The sequence below is a fragment of the Aythya marila genome (assembly GCF_965140915.1).
Source record: "Aythya marila genome assembly, chromosome: Z".
Taxonomy (NCBI): Eukaryota; Metazoa; Chordata; class Aves; order Anseriformes; family Anatidae; genus Aythya; species Aythya marila.
The window spans coordinates 37,748,740-37,764,208 of NC_139080.1; the positions used below are offsets into that span (position 1 = coordinate 37,748,740).

The 15,469-nt window shown below is 36.0% G+C and overlaps 1 protein-coding gene across 1 annotated transcript in view; it reads right to left on the reverse strand.

The window, feature by feature from the left end:
- PCSK5 (proprotein convertase subtilisin/kexin type 5) overlaps positions 1-15,469 on the reverse strand; it is a 253,825-nt gene that overhangs the window by 30,095 nt on the left and 208,261 nt on the right. Inside the window, exons 21-24 of the mRNA XM_082784364.1 lie at positions 14,471-14,573; positions 11,116-11,252; positions 8,988-9,185; positions 8,577-8,645 (exon numbers count right to left, since the gene is read on the reverse strand). Of these exons, the coding sequence (XP_082640490.1) occupies positions 8,577-8,645; positions 8,988-9,185; positions 11,116-11,252; positions 14,471-14,573 (507 nt within the window). The remainder of the gene's footprint in view (positions 1-8,576; positions 8,646-8,987; positions 9,186-11,115; positions 11,253-14,470; positions 14,574-15,469) is intronic.

Consider the following 15,469-nt stretch of genomic DNA (forward strand, 5'->3'; position numbering starts at 1 on the left):
TATCTGATTTGTACAAAATTAGTGGTACATTGTTGGCTTTTTTTTTTTTTTTTTTTTTTTTCGGTGGTGGTGGTGTTTTTTTTTTCCCTACTTCATGAGGGAGTATGGGCATTAGTGTTACAAGCATAGCATTGCTTTGCCGGAAGGGCACTTTTATTCTTTTGTTTGAAAGTATAGGAACACTGCAGGTGATTTTTGTAGTATTACCTTAGAGGCTTAATGAAATATTTACTGCATAAATCCATAGTAAAAATGAGCTCCAGACCATTTTTGAAAATCCCTGTCACTGTTTCACTGTATCTCAGAGTTCACAATATTTAGACAGATCCTAATTCTGGAAACATTGTGTGGTTAGCCTACTGTACTTTTGTGCTGGCCTTAATCAAAGTGTCTTGTCGAGATCCAGATCTTGCAATGACTGGTATGCATGTTTAACTTTATCTGATGTATACAATAAAGCCGTGAGTTGAAACTAAGTGCATGGGTATATTTTGCAGTATCTGTATTTAGATCATAACTTTTCTTTTAGCTTTCTGATTCATTTATGAACTTTTTTTTTTTTTTTAAATTAAATATTTTGAAGTATTTATTGGCTCAGCCTAGAATGTGCTGAAAACACTTAACTCCTTTTGCACTCAGAAGAAGCTGAGGATATTCTGTGCCTGGGACTTGATGCCTGGTTTACCTTTCTTTTCCAGTTTAATTAAATGTAATGAATGAAAATGATTTTATATTACATTGCAGTTTTTCTTTAAGGGCCAGCCTGTAGTAATTGTTTAATTTCAGCAGTTACTGCTAGATTTTATTTTCCATTTACATTCCTCTGAACAATAATTTAAAATAATGTAAAAAAAAAAAAAAAAAAAAAAGGCAAACAAAACTATAAATGGTAATATATAACCAACAAGTGTAATTACATATTTTAACTACCTCTAGACCATTTTTGATTTAGTTTTATGGGTTCTCAATTAAAATAACTGAAATGTACAATCCAACCACAATGGGATTTGGACTAGACATAAGCCTAGGTGAAAATTCTGATTTCAGTAAGTCATGCAAATAAGGGAGATTTCTTTTCTGGAACCCAGAACTGTGATTTGAATCTTCTACTTTGTGCGTGAAAACTTATTTTTTTTGTCAGTTTCATTCTTTCTATTTTATTTTTTTCCTCCAATTCTTTTTCTTTTTAGGAGTTTTGTCAGTAAATTTGCTTAGTTTTCTTTCTTAATTATAACATATAATTCATTTGACAAGTCATATTACCAGGAAGAGGAAGAAAGGTGAGAATGATAATTTTAACCATGGAGTAAGCTGGATTCTGTAGTCAGTGAGACTTAAATGGGAAGAAAGGTCATCATTATTTGCTTTGGCCAAAAGCTATAACTTTGGTTTGATCACGATGAATGAATTAAAAATACGTTCATTTTTAAGTCAAAGAAGGAAAAATATTTTTCACCTTTTTGTTTTCAAAACCTCCTGATCCTTTTACAAAAATTACCTCTATTTCTTTTCATAACTTTTATTGTTTAAAATGTAACCTACCTTTAGTTAGTAAAAAAATGAGGATAGTGAAAGCAGAAAATATTTTGATTGTTATTCTTGTTGGAAAGCTGGTTAACTTAAAAAAATCATAAGCTCTAATCTCAATTATATTATTCTAAAAGAGAAATAATTTCATTTGCTGTTACTGCTTTTCATTGAAAAAATAAAGGGGAAGACACATATTGAGGATTTTAATATGCTGTAGTTAAAAGCAGTAGTGATCTGCAGATAAGATGAAATGAAAGCAATTATATAATGCATTATGACATGCATTACATGAAATAGCTCCATGGTTTATATGATGGAAGTTAAGTGTTGAAAAACACGTCAAAATTTGTTTGTATGTTCATTAATAAACACATTATATTTTGGGAGAGATTTCACTGAGGGAAAATGATGTGAACCTTCAAGGAACAGAAAATTTAACAAACTAGTTTTAAAATGTGTATGTCTGGTTGGAGTACTCTTGTCTGTAAACACATGTAGTGGACCAATGCTGAGGAGAGATTTACACCTTAGATGAAGCTCTAAAATATGATAGCAACCAGAGAAATTATTACTTACAGGGCTAAAAAGAAGAATGAGTGTTTCATTCATATTCCTGTTAAAATTAAAGTTATGCAGACTTCACGAGAAATGAAATAAAGACATAGGCAGTAGTATCTAACAATTAAGTGAGGGTGTTTGATTTATTTTTCTTAGAGTTTATTCCAGCACTCAGCTGATGCATTATCTTTTGCTTTTTTACTCTTCTGACCATCTTCTCCATGTGTGTAAATCTTGATGTGAAGGTTTTTAAGCAATATAATAGCTATTACAAAAAATGACCTTTCTGTGTGTTGAGATGCATTTGTGGAACAGACCAAGATTGTCACTTATCTTTGAATTGTTTCTTACTACACAGGTAATTCTTCTGGGTGAGTAGCACTACCTGAAGGGTGCTGGAATGCAGACTGTGGGCCAGACATCCTAGCTTTGCACCACAGATATCAATGCAGTTTTTGCCACTAATTTGAACAGCTGGATTCCTTTGACCCACTGATTAAAAACAACCAACCAACCAACCACCACCACCAACAACAAAAGAAAAAAAATGTATGCAGGCAGGAATCATAGAGAAAACATCTTCCCTGTATGCAGATAATCCTCATTTGCACTGTTCCAGTCAATAAATTGTTCTTTAAACACAATTCCCTATTTGAAAGGTCATGGCATTCTGCAAACCCAAGTAGTTGAAACAAGTACATATTGAGGTAGAGTTGCTTGAAATGGTTAGATTTTATTTTGTTTTACTATATTTGTTCTGCAGTTATTCCAGCAGAATTATTCAGCAGAAAACAGTTCTTTACTGATTTGATTAACAAAGCTCCTGAACTTTAGATTGTTGAAGGACTAGCAATATATACTTTCTTTGTCTTTGTAATTCTAACAGTATGTTCATTGTTTCACCACTGATTACAGAGCTACATGAACTTTTGATCTAACACCAGTATTGTTCTTCCATGCTGTTATTACACATAGCTCTAAACTGAAATCTGGAGTATTAATACCTTAAAGAGCTAAACAGATTACAGACATTACAAATGTAATGACGAACATCATCTTAACATCAGAATAATGAGATGGTTCTAGAAAATTAATAGGTTCCTGCAGACTATTTTTTTTTTTATTGTTTGATAATCAGATATCACAATTCTGCTTTTCAGTCAGTGAAATAATATTTTTCAAGAAATATGGGGGCTGGGTTGTCAAAATTCAGTACCAAGACAATTACTCTTAATTGTTTACTTAATTATTTAATTACTCAAAAACTCTTACTATTTATAGAGGAATCATCTGTGCTACTAGTAAGAATCCAAGCAGGCTGCATGCCTGTGTTCACAAACCTCATGGTTCAATCTTATGTCTTAATTTCTTCCATTGATTTCCAGGCCTGGATTTTGCCAAATAAGTTTTGTTTTGTTTTGTTTTCTGAGAAAAATAAAATTTCAAAGACAGCTTTTTTATATATTTATTTTTAGTGCAAATGTCCCATATCTTTATTGTGCAAGGAAATTACCTTCTACCTATACTTTGGGAAAGACAACATCCTTTAATGTAATGTTCTGCCTACACTGAAATCTCCATACTGAAAATTAAAGAACTGTTCCAGATCTTTTTGGACATTCTTTTTGCACAGATTGCATATTCTCACTCCAAAAATCTGAGGAAACAAGTCCTATTATCTGCAAATCTAAAGCCCATCCTGCATGATTAACCTTTTGAGGAAGATTTACTCTGAGATAAGAAAGAATCCTTATCATAATTTTCTCTGGTATTTTGAAATCTGTGGTCTATTCATCATCAGGGAAGGTTTGAAGAAATGAAGTTTTTCTTTGTGCTACTTATGTTGCTATGGGAACCAGATCATTTTTCACTCATTAATCATGAGCACAACTGCCAGAATCCCAATCTGTACCTGTGAGTTAAAGTGCTACACTTTAACTGTCTCATATGTTCTTTAAATCTCCTCCAGATACCTTTTCTCTCACTCACAATACCTTACACATCTTACTCTGTGTGATAGAACTTGTGGAACATTTACATGTCTTTCTGTCTGCCTCTGCCTATACAGCTGTATGTTTGTTCCCTTGTAGCCCAGGCCAAACAAAATAGTTAAGTTCTGGATGAACTTTGAGAGTTGCTGAGGCTTTACATTGTTAAAATGAAGAGTCACACTTGGGCCTAAATGCCTGTTTTATAGGCTTTTATTCTCAGAGCTGCTATTTCTTGTGCTTTCTTGCTGTTTATATTGTTGCAAGGTATCTCATAAGGAGAAAAGTGTGATTGCTATTCTGAACATCCTTATCTGCACCACTGAACACTTGCACTGAAAAACACTTTATTCTGTGTTAGCCTTTGAAAACAGTCCTGATGCAAAGGTTGCAAGAACCACTTTGTGCTGCTCTCTGCAGAAAACTGGGAGGGTCAGAAGGCAATGGAATACAAGGAGTTTTGTTACACAGAGATGAGGTAATCTCCAAGAAACCTTAAGAAGTATTCATATCATAACAAGTTATACTTTCACAAGTCCGGTGAGGTGAGTGGAAGTGAATCAGCAAATAGTTGAGCAGGAATTGGATCAGGAATATGTGGCTACATGGGAGGACAAAGTCTGAAAGGAAAACAAATTGGGTCAAAACCTGACTTTTGCAGTCTCTCTTGAGAGGAAGAACTATCCTTCAGTTGATCGCTATGAATTTATCAATGATACACTTGAGCTCTCTGTCTTCAAATATTTAGCTTTGTAATAAACTAGGTGCTCATATTTAACATTATTGGTTAGTGGTGTGGTGGTTTCTGCTTCTGAAATATACATATACAAGTCAGTAGATATCGCATATCAAGGAAGTTCATAATTTTTCATCTTCATAAGTACTCATATATTGTGTCTATATATTATGCAGGTGCAAAAGGGCAAACACAATTTGTATTATTAGAAAGAGAGATGAAAGTGGTTGAAAGAACACTCTGTTCCATGTGTTGCATTTTAGAATACACCGTTCCATGTGTTGTATTTTAGGCACAGCACATAACAGCCAGCATTGTTATGTTCTTGTATTGTACTGACTCTGGAATTCTTTTAAAATAATTACATTAAATGGCTCAAACTCTACAGTTTTACCTTAGCATTTTTCTCTTGTCCTAAGTGGGATTATAGCTGACTGCTTTTTAAAAAAGATAAGGTTGACTCTGAAGAAATTTCCTGATTCTCATTACAGTTTTAAGGCTTTGGAGAAGCTATGGACAAGATTCCGAGGTGATCTTAATATGGGAGTGAGAGAACTTGTGCTGAAGGGTGGAGTGTAACTCCTGTAACAGCACACAGAAAACTCTCCTATCTAATGGCGTTGCGTCAGCAAAACTTTCCTTTTCAAATGATGACTCTGTTGAGGAAACTGGATTTTATTTTATAGTCTTTATGGTGCTTTCTGGTGTCCACCAGAACACAAGTCATTTACATTTAGTCATGGCTTGATGGTCAGGGGTGGTGAAGACCTGAATTTCCTGTGGATCTCTCTGAATGAGAGGGAGCAATAAGTCCAGATCCAGGTTCTGGACTACAGGTCCAGAAAGTAGGCTCAGTGTCCCAAACTAGGCTACCAGACCTGAGGTAGCAAAGCCACAAACATAATCTTGACAGTGTGGACTTGAAATTTATTCAGAACACTTTCTGAGGCACTTTGTCCAATTCTGTGTTTGTGCTTACTTGTCCCCTATAGGCTTGACTTGTTGTTAGCTCTCACTTCTGATTTCAATGCCTGTGCAAGACTCTGCCTTTCAGATTTCATGGGATGTGATGTATTTGAACATGCCAGTTGGGCTAGATGGCAGCAGTCACAGTCAGAAGTGTTCAGGAGTGGGCAGAAGAAGGTAGGGAGGTGAACCCCGCAGTGCACTCTACAGGTACCTCAAGGGAGGCTGTAGCGAGGTGGGGGTTGGTCTGTTCTCCCACGTGCCTGGTGACAGGACGAGGGGGAATGGGCTAAAGTTGCGCCACGGGAGTTTTAGGTTAGATGTTAGGAAGAACTTCTTTACTGAAAGGGTTGTGAGGCATTGGAACAGGCTGCCCAGGGAAGTGGTGGAGTCACCATCCCTGGAGGTCTTCAAAAGACGTTTAGATGTAGAGCTTAGGGATATGGTTTAGTGGGGACTGTTAGCGTTAGGTCAGAGGTTGGACTCGATGATCTTGAGGTCTCTTCCAACCTAGAAATTCTGTGATTCTGTGTGATTCTGTGCATAGCTATTTCTTTGGCACAATGTACAAAGCCATAGGTCCTCTGGGGGTTAGTGACATCTAAGGTAATTTTCTCGTAACATATTCCAGAACTTGACTGTCTGCAGGCAGAATGGTATCTGTCAGTTTTAAAGATTCCTTAGACTAAGCATAAACTGAAGAAGATATTTTTTTCTCTTACAGTATGTATCAAAAAATCTCAAAGCACTTCAGAAAGAGCAGGTGCCTGACAATTTATTTATTTATTTATTTATTTATTTATTTATTTATTTATTTATTTATTTTTGTGAGACAATGGTCTTGAGATGTTTGCAGATACATAAGTATGCATGAAATGAATTTGTATTTGTATATGAATAACTACTTTTTGGTCTGTGAACTGTATAATTTTGATTCCAATTGCTGTGATTATTACATTTAGCTTCCTTTCTCTCCTTCTCTCTCCTTTTTAATAAAGCATTCCCCAGAGCTTCCTGCTGCACTTCTGAAAGAAACGTTCATTGCACTGGAATGTTTTTCTACTCTTGCTCTACAGTTTTTACTGAGATTAAATTCCTCAGTGCTGCTGAATGGAAGATAAGACAAAGAGAGACTTTAAAATTGTGCAATATTCTCTTAATTTTAAGAAGACATTGTGCAGAAAGGCCATAACGACGTGAAAAGAAATATATCACATTCCATATTTCCTCAACTTGAAATTTTACTAATTTTAATTATTTTTATGGCAGTGTAATTTCTTTACAGCTTTCAAAATAATCCACTTCTGTTTTCTAAGAGACAGGCAGTTCAGCTGTTTCTTTTTACAGAAATCTCTAAATATGTCAATTTTCTGATAAGACATGAGAAAGCTATTACTGTCCTCATCTTATCTATGAATTGGTATTGATATACCAGAAATCTCAATGACTATTAAGAGCAGAAATGAACAAATGGCATCTCTACCTGATTCATTTTAATCTTGAATTTTATAGGTCATGCTTTATTTCAGGAACACATGGTAATTTGCAAAATCTGTTTGGAATCTTTTATACCACTGCTGTTTCTGTTCTAAGTAGAGCTAACATTAAACCAACCTATTTAAACTCTCAATAATATATGCATCGTAACTGTCAAGGAGTTTTCTTAACAACATGCCCCTTACCAGGCTCTGGCATCCTAATACTTCTGACTTCACTAAGCACTGGAAGTTTACTCAGTCTTTGTTTTACTTTTATCCATTCTGTTGATCTTTGAAGCTTTTGAAAAACAGTTTTTAAAATTAGAATTCTGAGTGCAATAACCTGGGAGTAACTATGTAGTGGATATTATGACTGATTAATATTATGACTAATATTTAGGAGACGATTTACAGGACGATGTTCTGAGGATAGAGGTAAGTATTTTAAATGAGTATAACTTCTTTCTCTGTACTCCAGTGAAAGGTCTTGAAGTTTCCTGATGCAGTCTTATTAAGTTCACAATCAAATAAAGTCTGTCCCTGAGTTACTAGCAATGCCTATTTTTAAGAGAGTTTGCTATTCATAGGGTGTTCTGCACTAGCTCAAACCCAAGATTAGCAGTAAATTGTTGCAGGAAAGATAAAATGGATTTTAAGCCACAAGAGTCATGAAGGCACCAAAAATATTAACATAGCCTAGGAAAGTACCATCTGATAACAACAATGAAAATTGGTATTGGAATATATTCTTTCCCTTTTCTTTTTCTTTTCTTTTTTTCTTTTTTTTTTTTTCTTTTTTTTTTTTCTTTCCACAACCAAGCACCCAGCTGATAGGAAGCTGGATACCACGGATACCACACCATACAAAAAGGACAACAGTGTAGTTGTAATCTTGGTCCTCGATCTTGATCCTGCCACCTATTCATTCACCAATATAGGAAGCTACAGGTATAGTAGAAAGCTAGAAAAGTAGGTATAGACAAAAGTATTAGGCTAGATTGCACTTTTACAAAATGGCTGGTCACTAGAGTTGTTGGTTTTATAGTATGGCGTATTACAGCAGAAGTCTGGTAGAAAGAAAAAGTAGTATGTGCTGCAAAGTTAATTAATTAAATTAACACAAAACCTTATTCTTATTTATGCTGGTGATAGAATTTATAGTTGGTGTTAAAAAATAAATACACTGAGAAAAGTGCAACTTATCTGGTGAGAGAATACAGCAGTGGTTAATTGCTCACAGGCCAACAGCAAGAGAGGAAGGAGAAATAATTACTCCCTAACTGAAGAATAAGGAGAAAGGTTTGTAATAGGGCTACTTACCCAATTGGCAGTTCTGGCATCCTTCTGAACAAGGTATGCAATCTTCAGAGTCAGGATCTTCCACTTCACCTGTTTTGAAAGTCACTTAATTATGGTTAATCCTAGATAATAGAAAGCCAACATTTGAAGGCTCATAGAATTATGCTTTATGCAAATCCCAAAAGGAGAAAGATACAGACCAATTTCTTTTCTCGTTTGTTCTTGTGTAACCCCATTCAATTAGAGGAGAATATTCCTATTTTGCATTAACACAACATTAGAAGAGAATTAGAGCTGGAGTTAAAGGAGCTCAGGTTCAGGTGTGATTGTGTATTTCAGAACAGGAACCAAAATGTTTAACCACTTTTCTGTAATGGATTAAATAGAGTTTTTGTTCTAATACATAGAATATAATCACTGAAGGATGCTTACCTTTTCTGCAGCTATGTTTCTGACATACATTTTGGGTAAGGTAATATCCTCTGTAACATTTTTTGCAGTGTCTGGAGTCCAGGCAAACCTCACAGTGTCCAGAGCACGGGACACAGGTGTTCTTTGAATGGTAGTGACCTGGAGGACAGCTCTCTTTGCACTCCCCTTGGTACAGAAAACGTTCCATCCCTCGTCTATCTGTGTGGCCGACAAACAGGGAAAAGAAAGCAGCAGAGGGCATTTTAACAGAAGCAGCAGCATTATTAATCCTCCAGTGCTTCATCTGATGTGAATTAACATTGAATGCAGACTACAAGATTTGCTCAGTTTTACACTGAATGTACAGAAGTTTCAGGATCTCTGATCTTCCAAACACCTGAAGATCTGTGACATAAAAATGTTATGCTAGTGAACCATCACTATCTATATCCATCAATCTAATCAAATAAGGACCACAAGATTTCCATTATCGGGTTCCAAATATTCCCTTACAGTGACCATAGAAGTACTTGTAGTGTGTTGTACAAATAGATGTAAAATCACCATTATGAAAACAAATCTGCCCACATCACCTTTCAGAGGGATCAGTGTATTTCCATAATACATTAAAGTCTAATCTGCACCCTAGTCACAGCTAAGCTCTGGAAATGTTTAGATTTGAATCTGAATAGTAAATGTCCTTCTGTTTGCTATCAGAGCAGTAGCATTCTATAGTGTATGGGAGCTGACTTCTCAATGAAACCTGTGGAAACTCCTATAACTCCATGTGCCATGTGCTGTGATGTGGGTAATTCTCTAATGAGCTACCCTACAGTTTAAATTGCATACAGTATAGTGCTAAGTGTATTTTATTACTTATCTATAGAGCCCCCTAAGCATTTGTGTATCATAATTTACTTCTGACGCTGCAGGGAAAGCAGCTATGTTAGGGAATGATTGTTGCACCACAAAAGAAAAAACAATTCAGACTTTATTCCTTTCCTTTTCATGTCTGAATCTTGAGTGATCTTTGTTAGCTTTCTCAGTGTGACTCTCATCGGTGTTTCCACTGCTTGATATAGAAATACAGAAATTTATATTGCTGTCCACCACAGGGAGAAACTTGAGCAAGAATTATACAAACTGCTTCCTCATATTGGGCCTAAAGCACAATTTGGAAACTTCATCTACTCAGCCACAGTTCCCAAAGTGAGAACATCAGTCTCATCAATATGACTAAATTAATGTGAGCTATGCCAGTGTTTTCTTGTAATCTGGACACTTATTACTAAACAAAGACTGGGCCGGTAAAGAATTGGACTGAACTGGAAGAAGCAGAAAAAAGGAAGAAGGCTATGAATTCATTGCAAATCATTAGAAAAAGCTCGCAAATATTCATTTTTCTTAGATGAATTGAGAGTTAAATTCTAAATACTCATTTCCAAGATAATTTGACACCACTTACAGTCACTTGCATGTAATTGTTCTTGAGTTCTTTATGTATCAGGCATTAGAGAGGTGAGAGGGAATCAATTTTATGCTTCAGACACTGATGGCGCTTCACAAGAACAGGGGTTGCTTCTTGGAACAACTACATAGTTAACGGCATAGTCTCAACATAAACTCCATAAAAAAGTGTCAAAAAGACACTGTTCAGACCTTATTTGTCCATCTGTAGGGGCATGGTGGTGGAAGCCACCACGCTTGCTTCCTAGTCTTCCCCAAGGAGATGTTTTGGAGAGCACCCTGGATTCCCTGCAACAAGTTTGTTCCATCTCAGTGAAACACTGTGTAGAGGCTGGTGGAGGTAGGCATGATACTTTCTTTTCTAGAGGCTTTTGTGTAGATTTTCTGACTTTATTTTACTTGTTTCTGTTTCTGTTTCTATTATCATAGCTCCTATTCAAAATACACAAAGGGTGAAGCATAAAGATGCAATGACTATGCAGAGCCATGTTTTGTTACACTTTAAAAAAAAACAAAAACAGTTGAGCTCCAAAACCCTTCAAGGTTAAAACGCAGTTATAAGGCAGGTAAGTAGCAAAAGCACTGCTTGTTTTGCTGGCTCTAACAGGTCCTGAAAGCAGAGAAGAAAGGAAACTTGGATGCCAATCAAGGGGGAAAAGCCGCAAGGAGAAATCTTTCTCACCTGTTCCACAAGCGGTGCATTTGTTAGGTTCACTTCCACTGCAGTCCAGGCAGGTATGATGGCACAAATGACATTGCCTTTTGAATTCAAACTTTCCTCTGGGGCATTGTATAACACAGCGACCATCATCAAAGAATCTTTTGAGGCACAGGGAGGCATAATTAGAAATTCACCAATAACTTGTTCTTTAAATTTAGAATGTACTGATAAGAAAAACAAGATATACTTCCTTCACTCTATTGACAAGAGTCTTTGCACTCCTCTCCTTCATTTCCCTGATCTTATTGATAGTATTTGCTGATTAGAATGTCAGCCACATGTAGAACCTGGACTTCAGAGATGAGTTGGATTATTTTCCCAGAAAAATCACCCTTTGGTCTTACATCTAAATTTCTTTCTACTACTTTCTCTGAAGTGGTCACCTAATGTCATTTAGAGGGAAAGTAAGACTAGGTCTTTCTCTGTGAAGCAATGGTCTATCTGTTAGTTCAAATGCTAGCTGTGAAAAATACTGTGGCTTCAGTGCAACGCCTAAGTATATGCAGTCAAACACCTCTTTGAATCTCCGCCCTTAGGACTTGTCTTTTTAGACTTGCATATGTGTAAATACTTAGGCATTTTGCTACTAAATGTAGTCCTGCTGCATAACAAAAAATCTGCTACAGAACCCTTATATGTAATGAAAACTTCTGGTCCATTTTCACCACTATTTAGTGTCTAATGCTTTTATTCTTTCTGGATGAAAAGGAGAAAAGCATCAATACAGATATGACTATTAAAAGAGTATAAAACAAGTTGGCTAGAGTTGGAATGTGTTTTCAATACTTAGAATTAGAGAGAAGAGACTGTAATCTCCTACTCTCAACAGTTTTTGTCCTTGACCAGTTTGGTTTTTGAGGATTTAGGACTCATTTTCTAGACACATTGAGCACAATTCAGGATCTTAGTACAGATTTCAAGACCATCAGGTTTTCTGTACAACTAGGATTTAGGCTTTCCACAACATGAAGATAGTGCATGCTTCCTTGGAGCCAGGCAGTGGTATTGACAATGTCTGCAATATGTCTTCATAAATTTGAGTTGCTATGGTCATTGTTAGATTTATTCTGAAAGAGGGAGAGAAAAACATCTGCAAAGTTTAAAAACAATTTTGTCAAACAGTCTTTGAAACCGTTTTGAATTTACCATGACTGGAAATGTCTAGGCTTATGAAGTGTGGATATGGAAGAATATGCCATAATGCAAACAGCCTTCCTGAAGAGCATGCAGCACATCAGTGTCTAAGCAAGCTTAAGAATTAGTTAAAAAGACTTGTGATGCTGAAGTCAGGCTGCTGCAGGGAAACAGGGAGAAGCTCGTAAAGGTAGATTCAGCAAAGATGTCTCTTTGCTCTGGAGTCTGACAGACCATTCACAGAATGCTATCTGTATTGCTGAAGACCAGTATTCATCTCTTCATGTGGACCACAGCTCAAACTGTTTTGTTTCTGTGCAAATGGGACACCATGTCAGAAACACTGGATTTAGTGTTACTGTATTCCATCACATGTGCTAGCTATAATGATAGTTATCCTCACTAAACAAACAAACAAACAAAAAATAAAAAATTGCACCTTTTATAGTGGTAATGTACTTTTTTTTTTTTTTCCTTCATTTTTGTTATGCTGTTTCTAATGATAGACACCAGCAGGAGAGATCTTTTCACTAAACTTTTCAGCTGAAACAGTAAACAAAGGGAGGAGAATTTTGATGAAAAACACTGTTTAGCTGGACAAAAACTATACTACTACTACTATATAATTTTTATAAAACAAGTAGCTGCATTTTGAATTTTCAAACAACCAACTGATCTAGCAGTGATTTTATTATGAATTACTGTGACATCCCCTGCTGAATTTTCAGAAAGAATAGGGATTGATCACTGTTTTCATTTTCAGGGGATTTTCAGTAATTACCCCCCACCCCAAATCTCTTCATCCTTTTCAAAAAGGACAGGTGTTCCCCTGTAGGAAAGCAGGATTGCTGAATTTTAGTCTCTGTTATCTAATGGCCACTCATTAATGCCTTCAACAGATACCATCTAAAGCTCTAAAGAGCTATAAGATTTAGGATCCAGTTCAATTGGTCTATTTCAAGCACATAACAAATAGTGCCCATTGGAATGACTTATTATTTAGCTTTTGGTTGAGGTTTTCCATTATTATTATTTCTTTAATTGTGACTGTCCAATATTACTTTTTTTCTAACAACTTTTCATAGTGTTCAAAAAGAAAACAGAGAGCTCTTGGAAACCTTAGAATAAAAACCTGAAAACTGATGGAGCATTTGTACTGAGGAGACAGCAGCACCCTTCCAAAAGATCACAGAGACTTCATTGCTGGAAACTTCTAGTGGCTTTGCCTAATGGCATTGTAACTAGTTTGTTCTGTACCTTTGTTTTACATCTCAAAACGCATTGCTAGGAAACACATACAACCTAAGTTAATGCAATTGTGAATTGGAAAAATCCAGTTCTCTGTCCAAAATTCTGCCCAAAACCTGTGCTAATGCCACGTCCAACTTTATATGCATTACATCCATACTGTTTCCTCAGCTATGAATTTGTCTGGGCTCCACTGATCCTTGTGCATCCAATGGTCTTAGCACAGACTTTTGCTCTGTAAATTGTAGCATTGCTTGAGGTTTGTTTTTCTGTGCCTTACAGGACCAGATTCTGATTTCATACTACTTAAATACCAGTTGACTGAAATGTAAGGGAACCAGAGTTATTGGTGTGAGGACAGAGCTATTGACAGGACATGAGTTTAGAAACAACAGGCTCCTGGATTAGGTGCTAGAGCACCTAAACTTCAGCTTTTGTTCTGCAGTGATCTCCTGTGGAGAAGCTTTGCTCTCTGCTCACTCCTTGTGAGAGGTTAGAAAAATAAACTGCACTTAGGAGCATATGTTCAGGTGTTATAAGCAGTCCCACGCTTTGTTGATTGCTAGCTTCAGTGTCCATATTCACTCCTATGTCAAATTCCATTGGTGTGTAAAATTGCAGATTGCCTTGCTGTTTGAGTTTATCACCCTTGTGACTCCAACAGTTATGTTTTTGAATGGATGACAGTGAAGGAAATATTATTTCACATTAAAATATTTGTTTCTGTAGTTGTGGGAATCATTTGTTTAAATGCTGAATGTCTGTGTAACAAAGTTTTGTTCACATACTTGTCCTCTCAGTTTCTCACACTGGTTTTGTTGTTTGCCATAATCTTCAATTTGTTTGTAATAATCATCACTTGTCTCTTCATTTGACTCTGAAAGATAGTGCTAAAGTGATGTCTTTGTGTTGTATGATGCTAGAAGACACATACCTTGTGCTTGGGCAGCTGATGCAGTTGTTGGGCTCAGGTCCAGTGCACTTGTCACAGAATGTGTCACACAACTGACATTCTTGAGAGTCATCAAGATATTCATCTGGTAGAAAAAAAAAAGATTACTTATTTCAGCTCAACATCTTACACTAAACAAACAAACAAACATACAAAAACAAAGTACTAATCCATGTTAGTAAACTCAATGAGTAAAAGGAATTAGACCTGTTTTGAATTATTGAAATGAGCACATTTCCACAAAGTGTCAAGAAAACAAATACTTGCTCCTTTAGTATACCAGGATATTCAGACTTAGTAGTTTGTAGTCCTAATTTATTTAGGACTGCTTGTTTTTATTTTTAATTTTATTTTCCATATGAACCTGACAGGTGGTGATGTTTGGGTTGAGGCTATTACTTTTGCATCAATAATAATTTTATGTAGGAGCATTTGTTACCTAGTTTCCCTTGCTGCAGGTGCAATGTGCTCCTGATTATAAGCTTTAATATAAAGGGTATACTCTCATGGATGTGACTTGTGTTATGTGTGGAGAAGGACTTGAGTGAGCCTCCATAGGTCAGAGACATGTTAGTGCTCCCCACATCTCTAGCTGTAGCACCTTTGTCTCCCTCTCATGCTGCTACTGCAATAACCCACTTCTAAAAGACTGGGGTTCTTCTTTAAACTGAGTAAAAATTTGGTGACCAAGTGTCCTCTTGTACTTGAGGAAGAATTATTGAGTGATTGTCTAAAATCTGAGATGTAGATATAAACACTTCATAATCATGAATACCATAAAAATACTACGGAGCTGAAGTGCAAAGTCTGCTGTTTATTTAATGAATATTCTTTGAAACACTGTTACAAAATGGTAAGCTAAACTTTTCCTACTTCTAAGAGCTGAGATATTCATTTATTAATTAGCATGAATACTAGATCTGTGTGCAACACAGTGTGAGAACACTAAATGGGTTTATCAAGAAGTTTTGTGGTTTATGT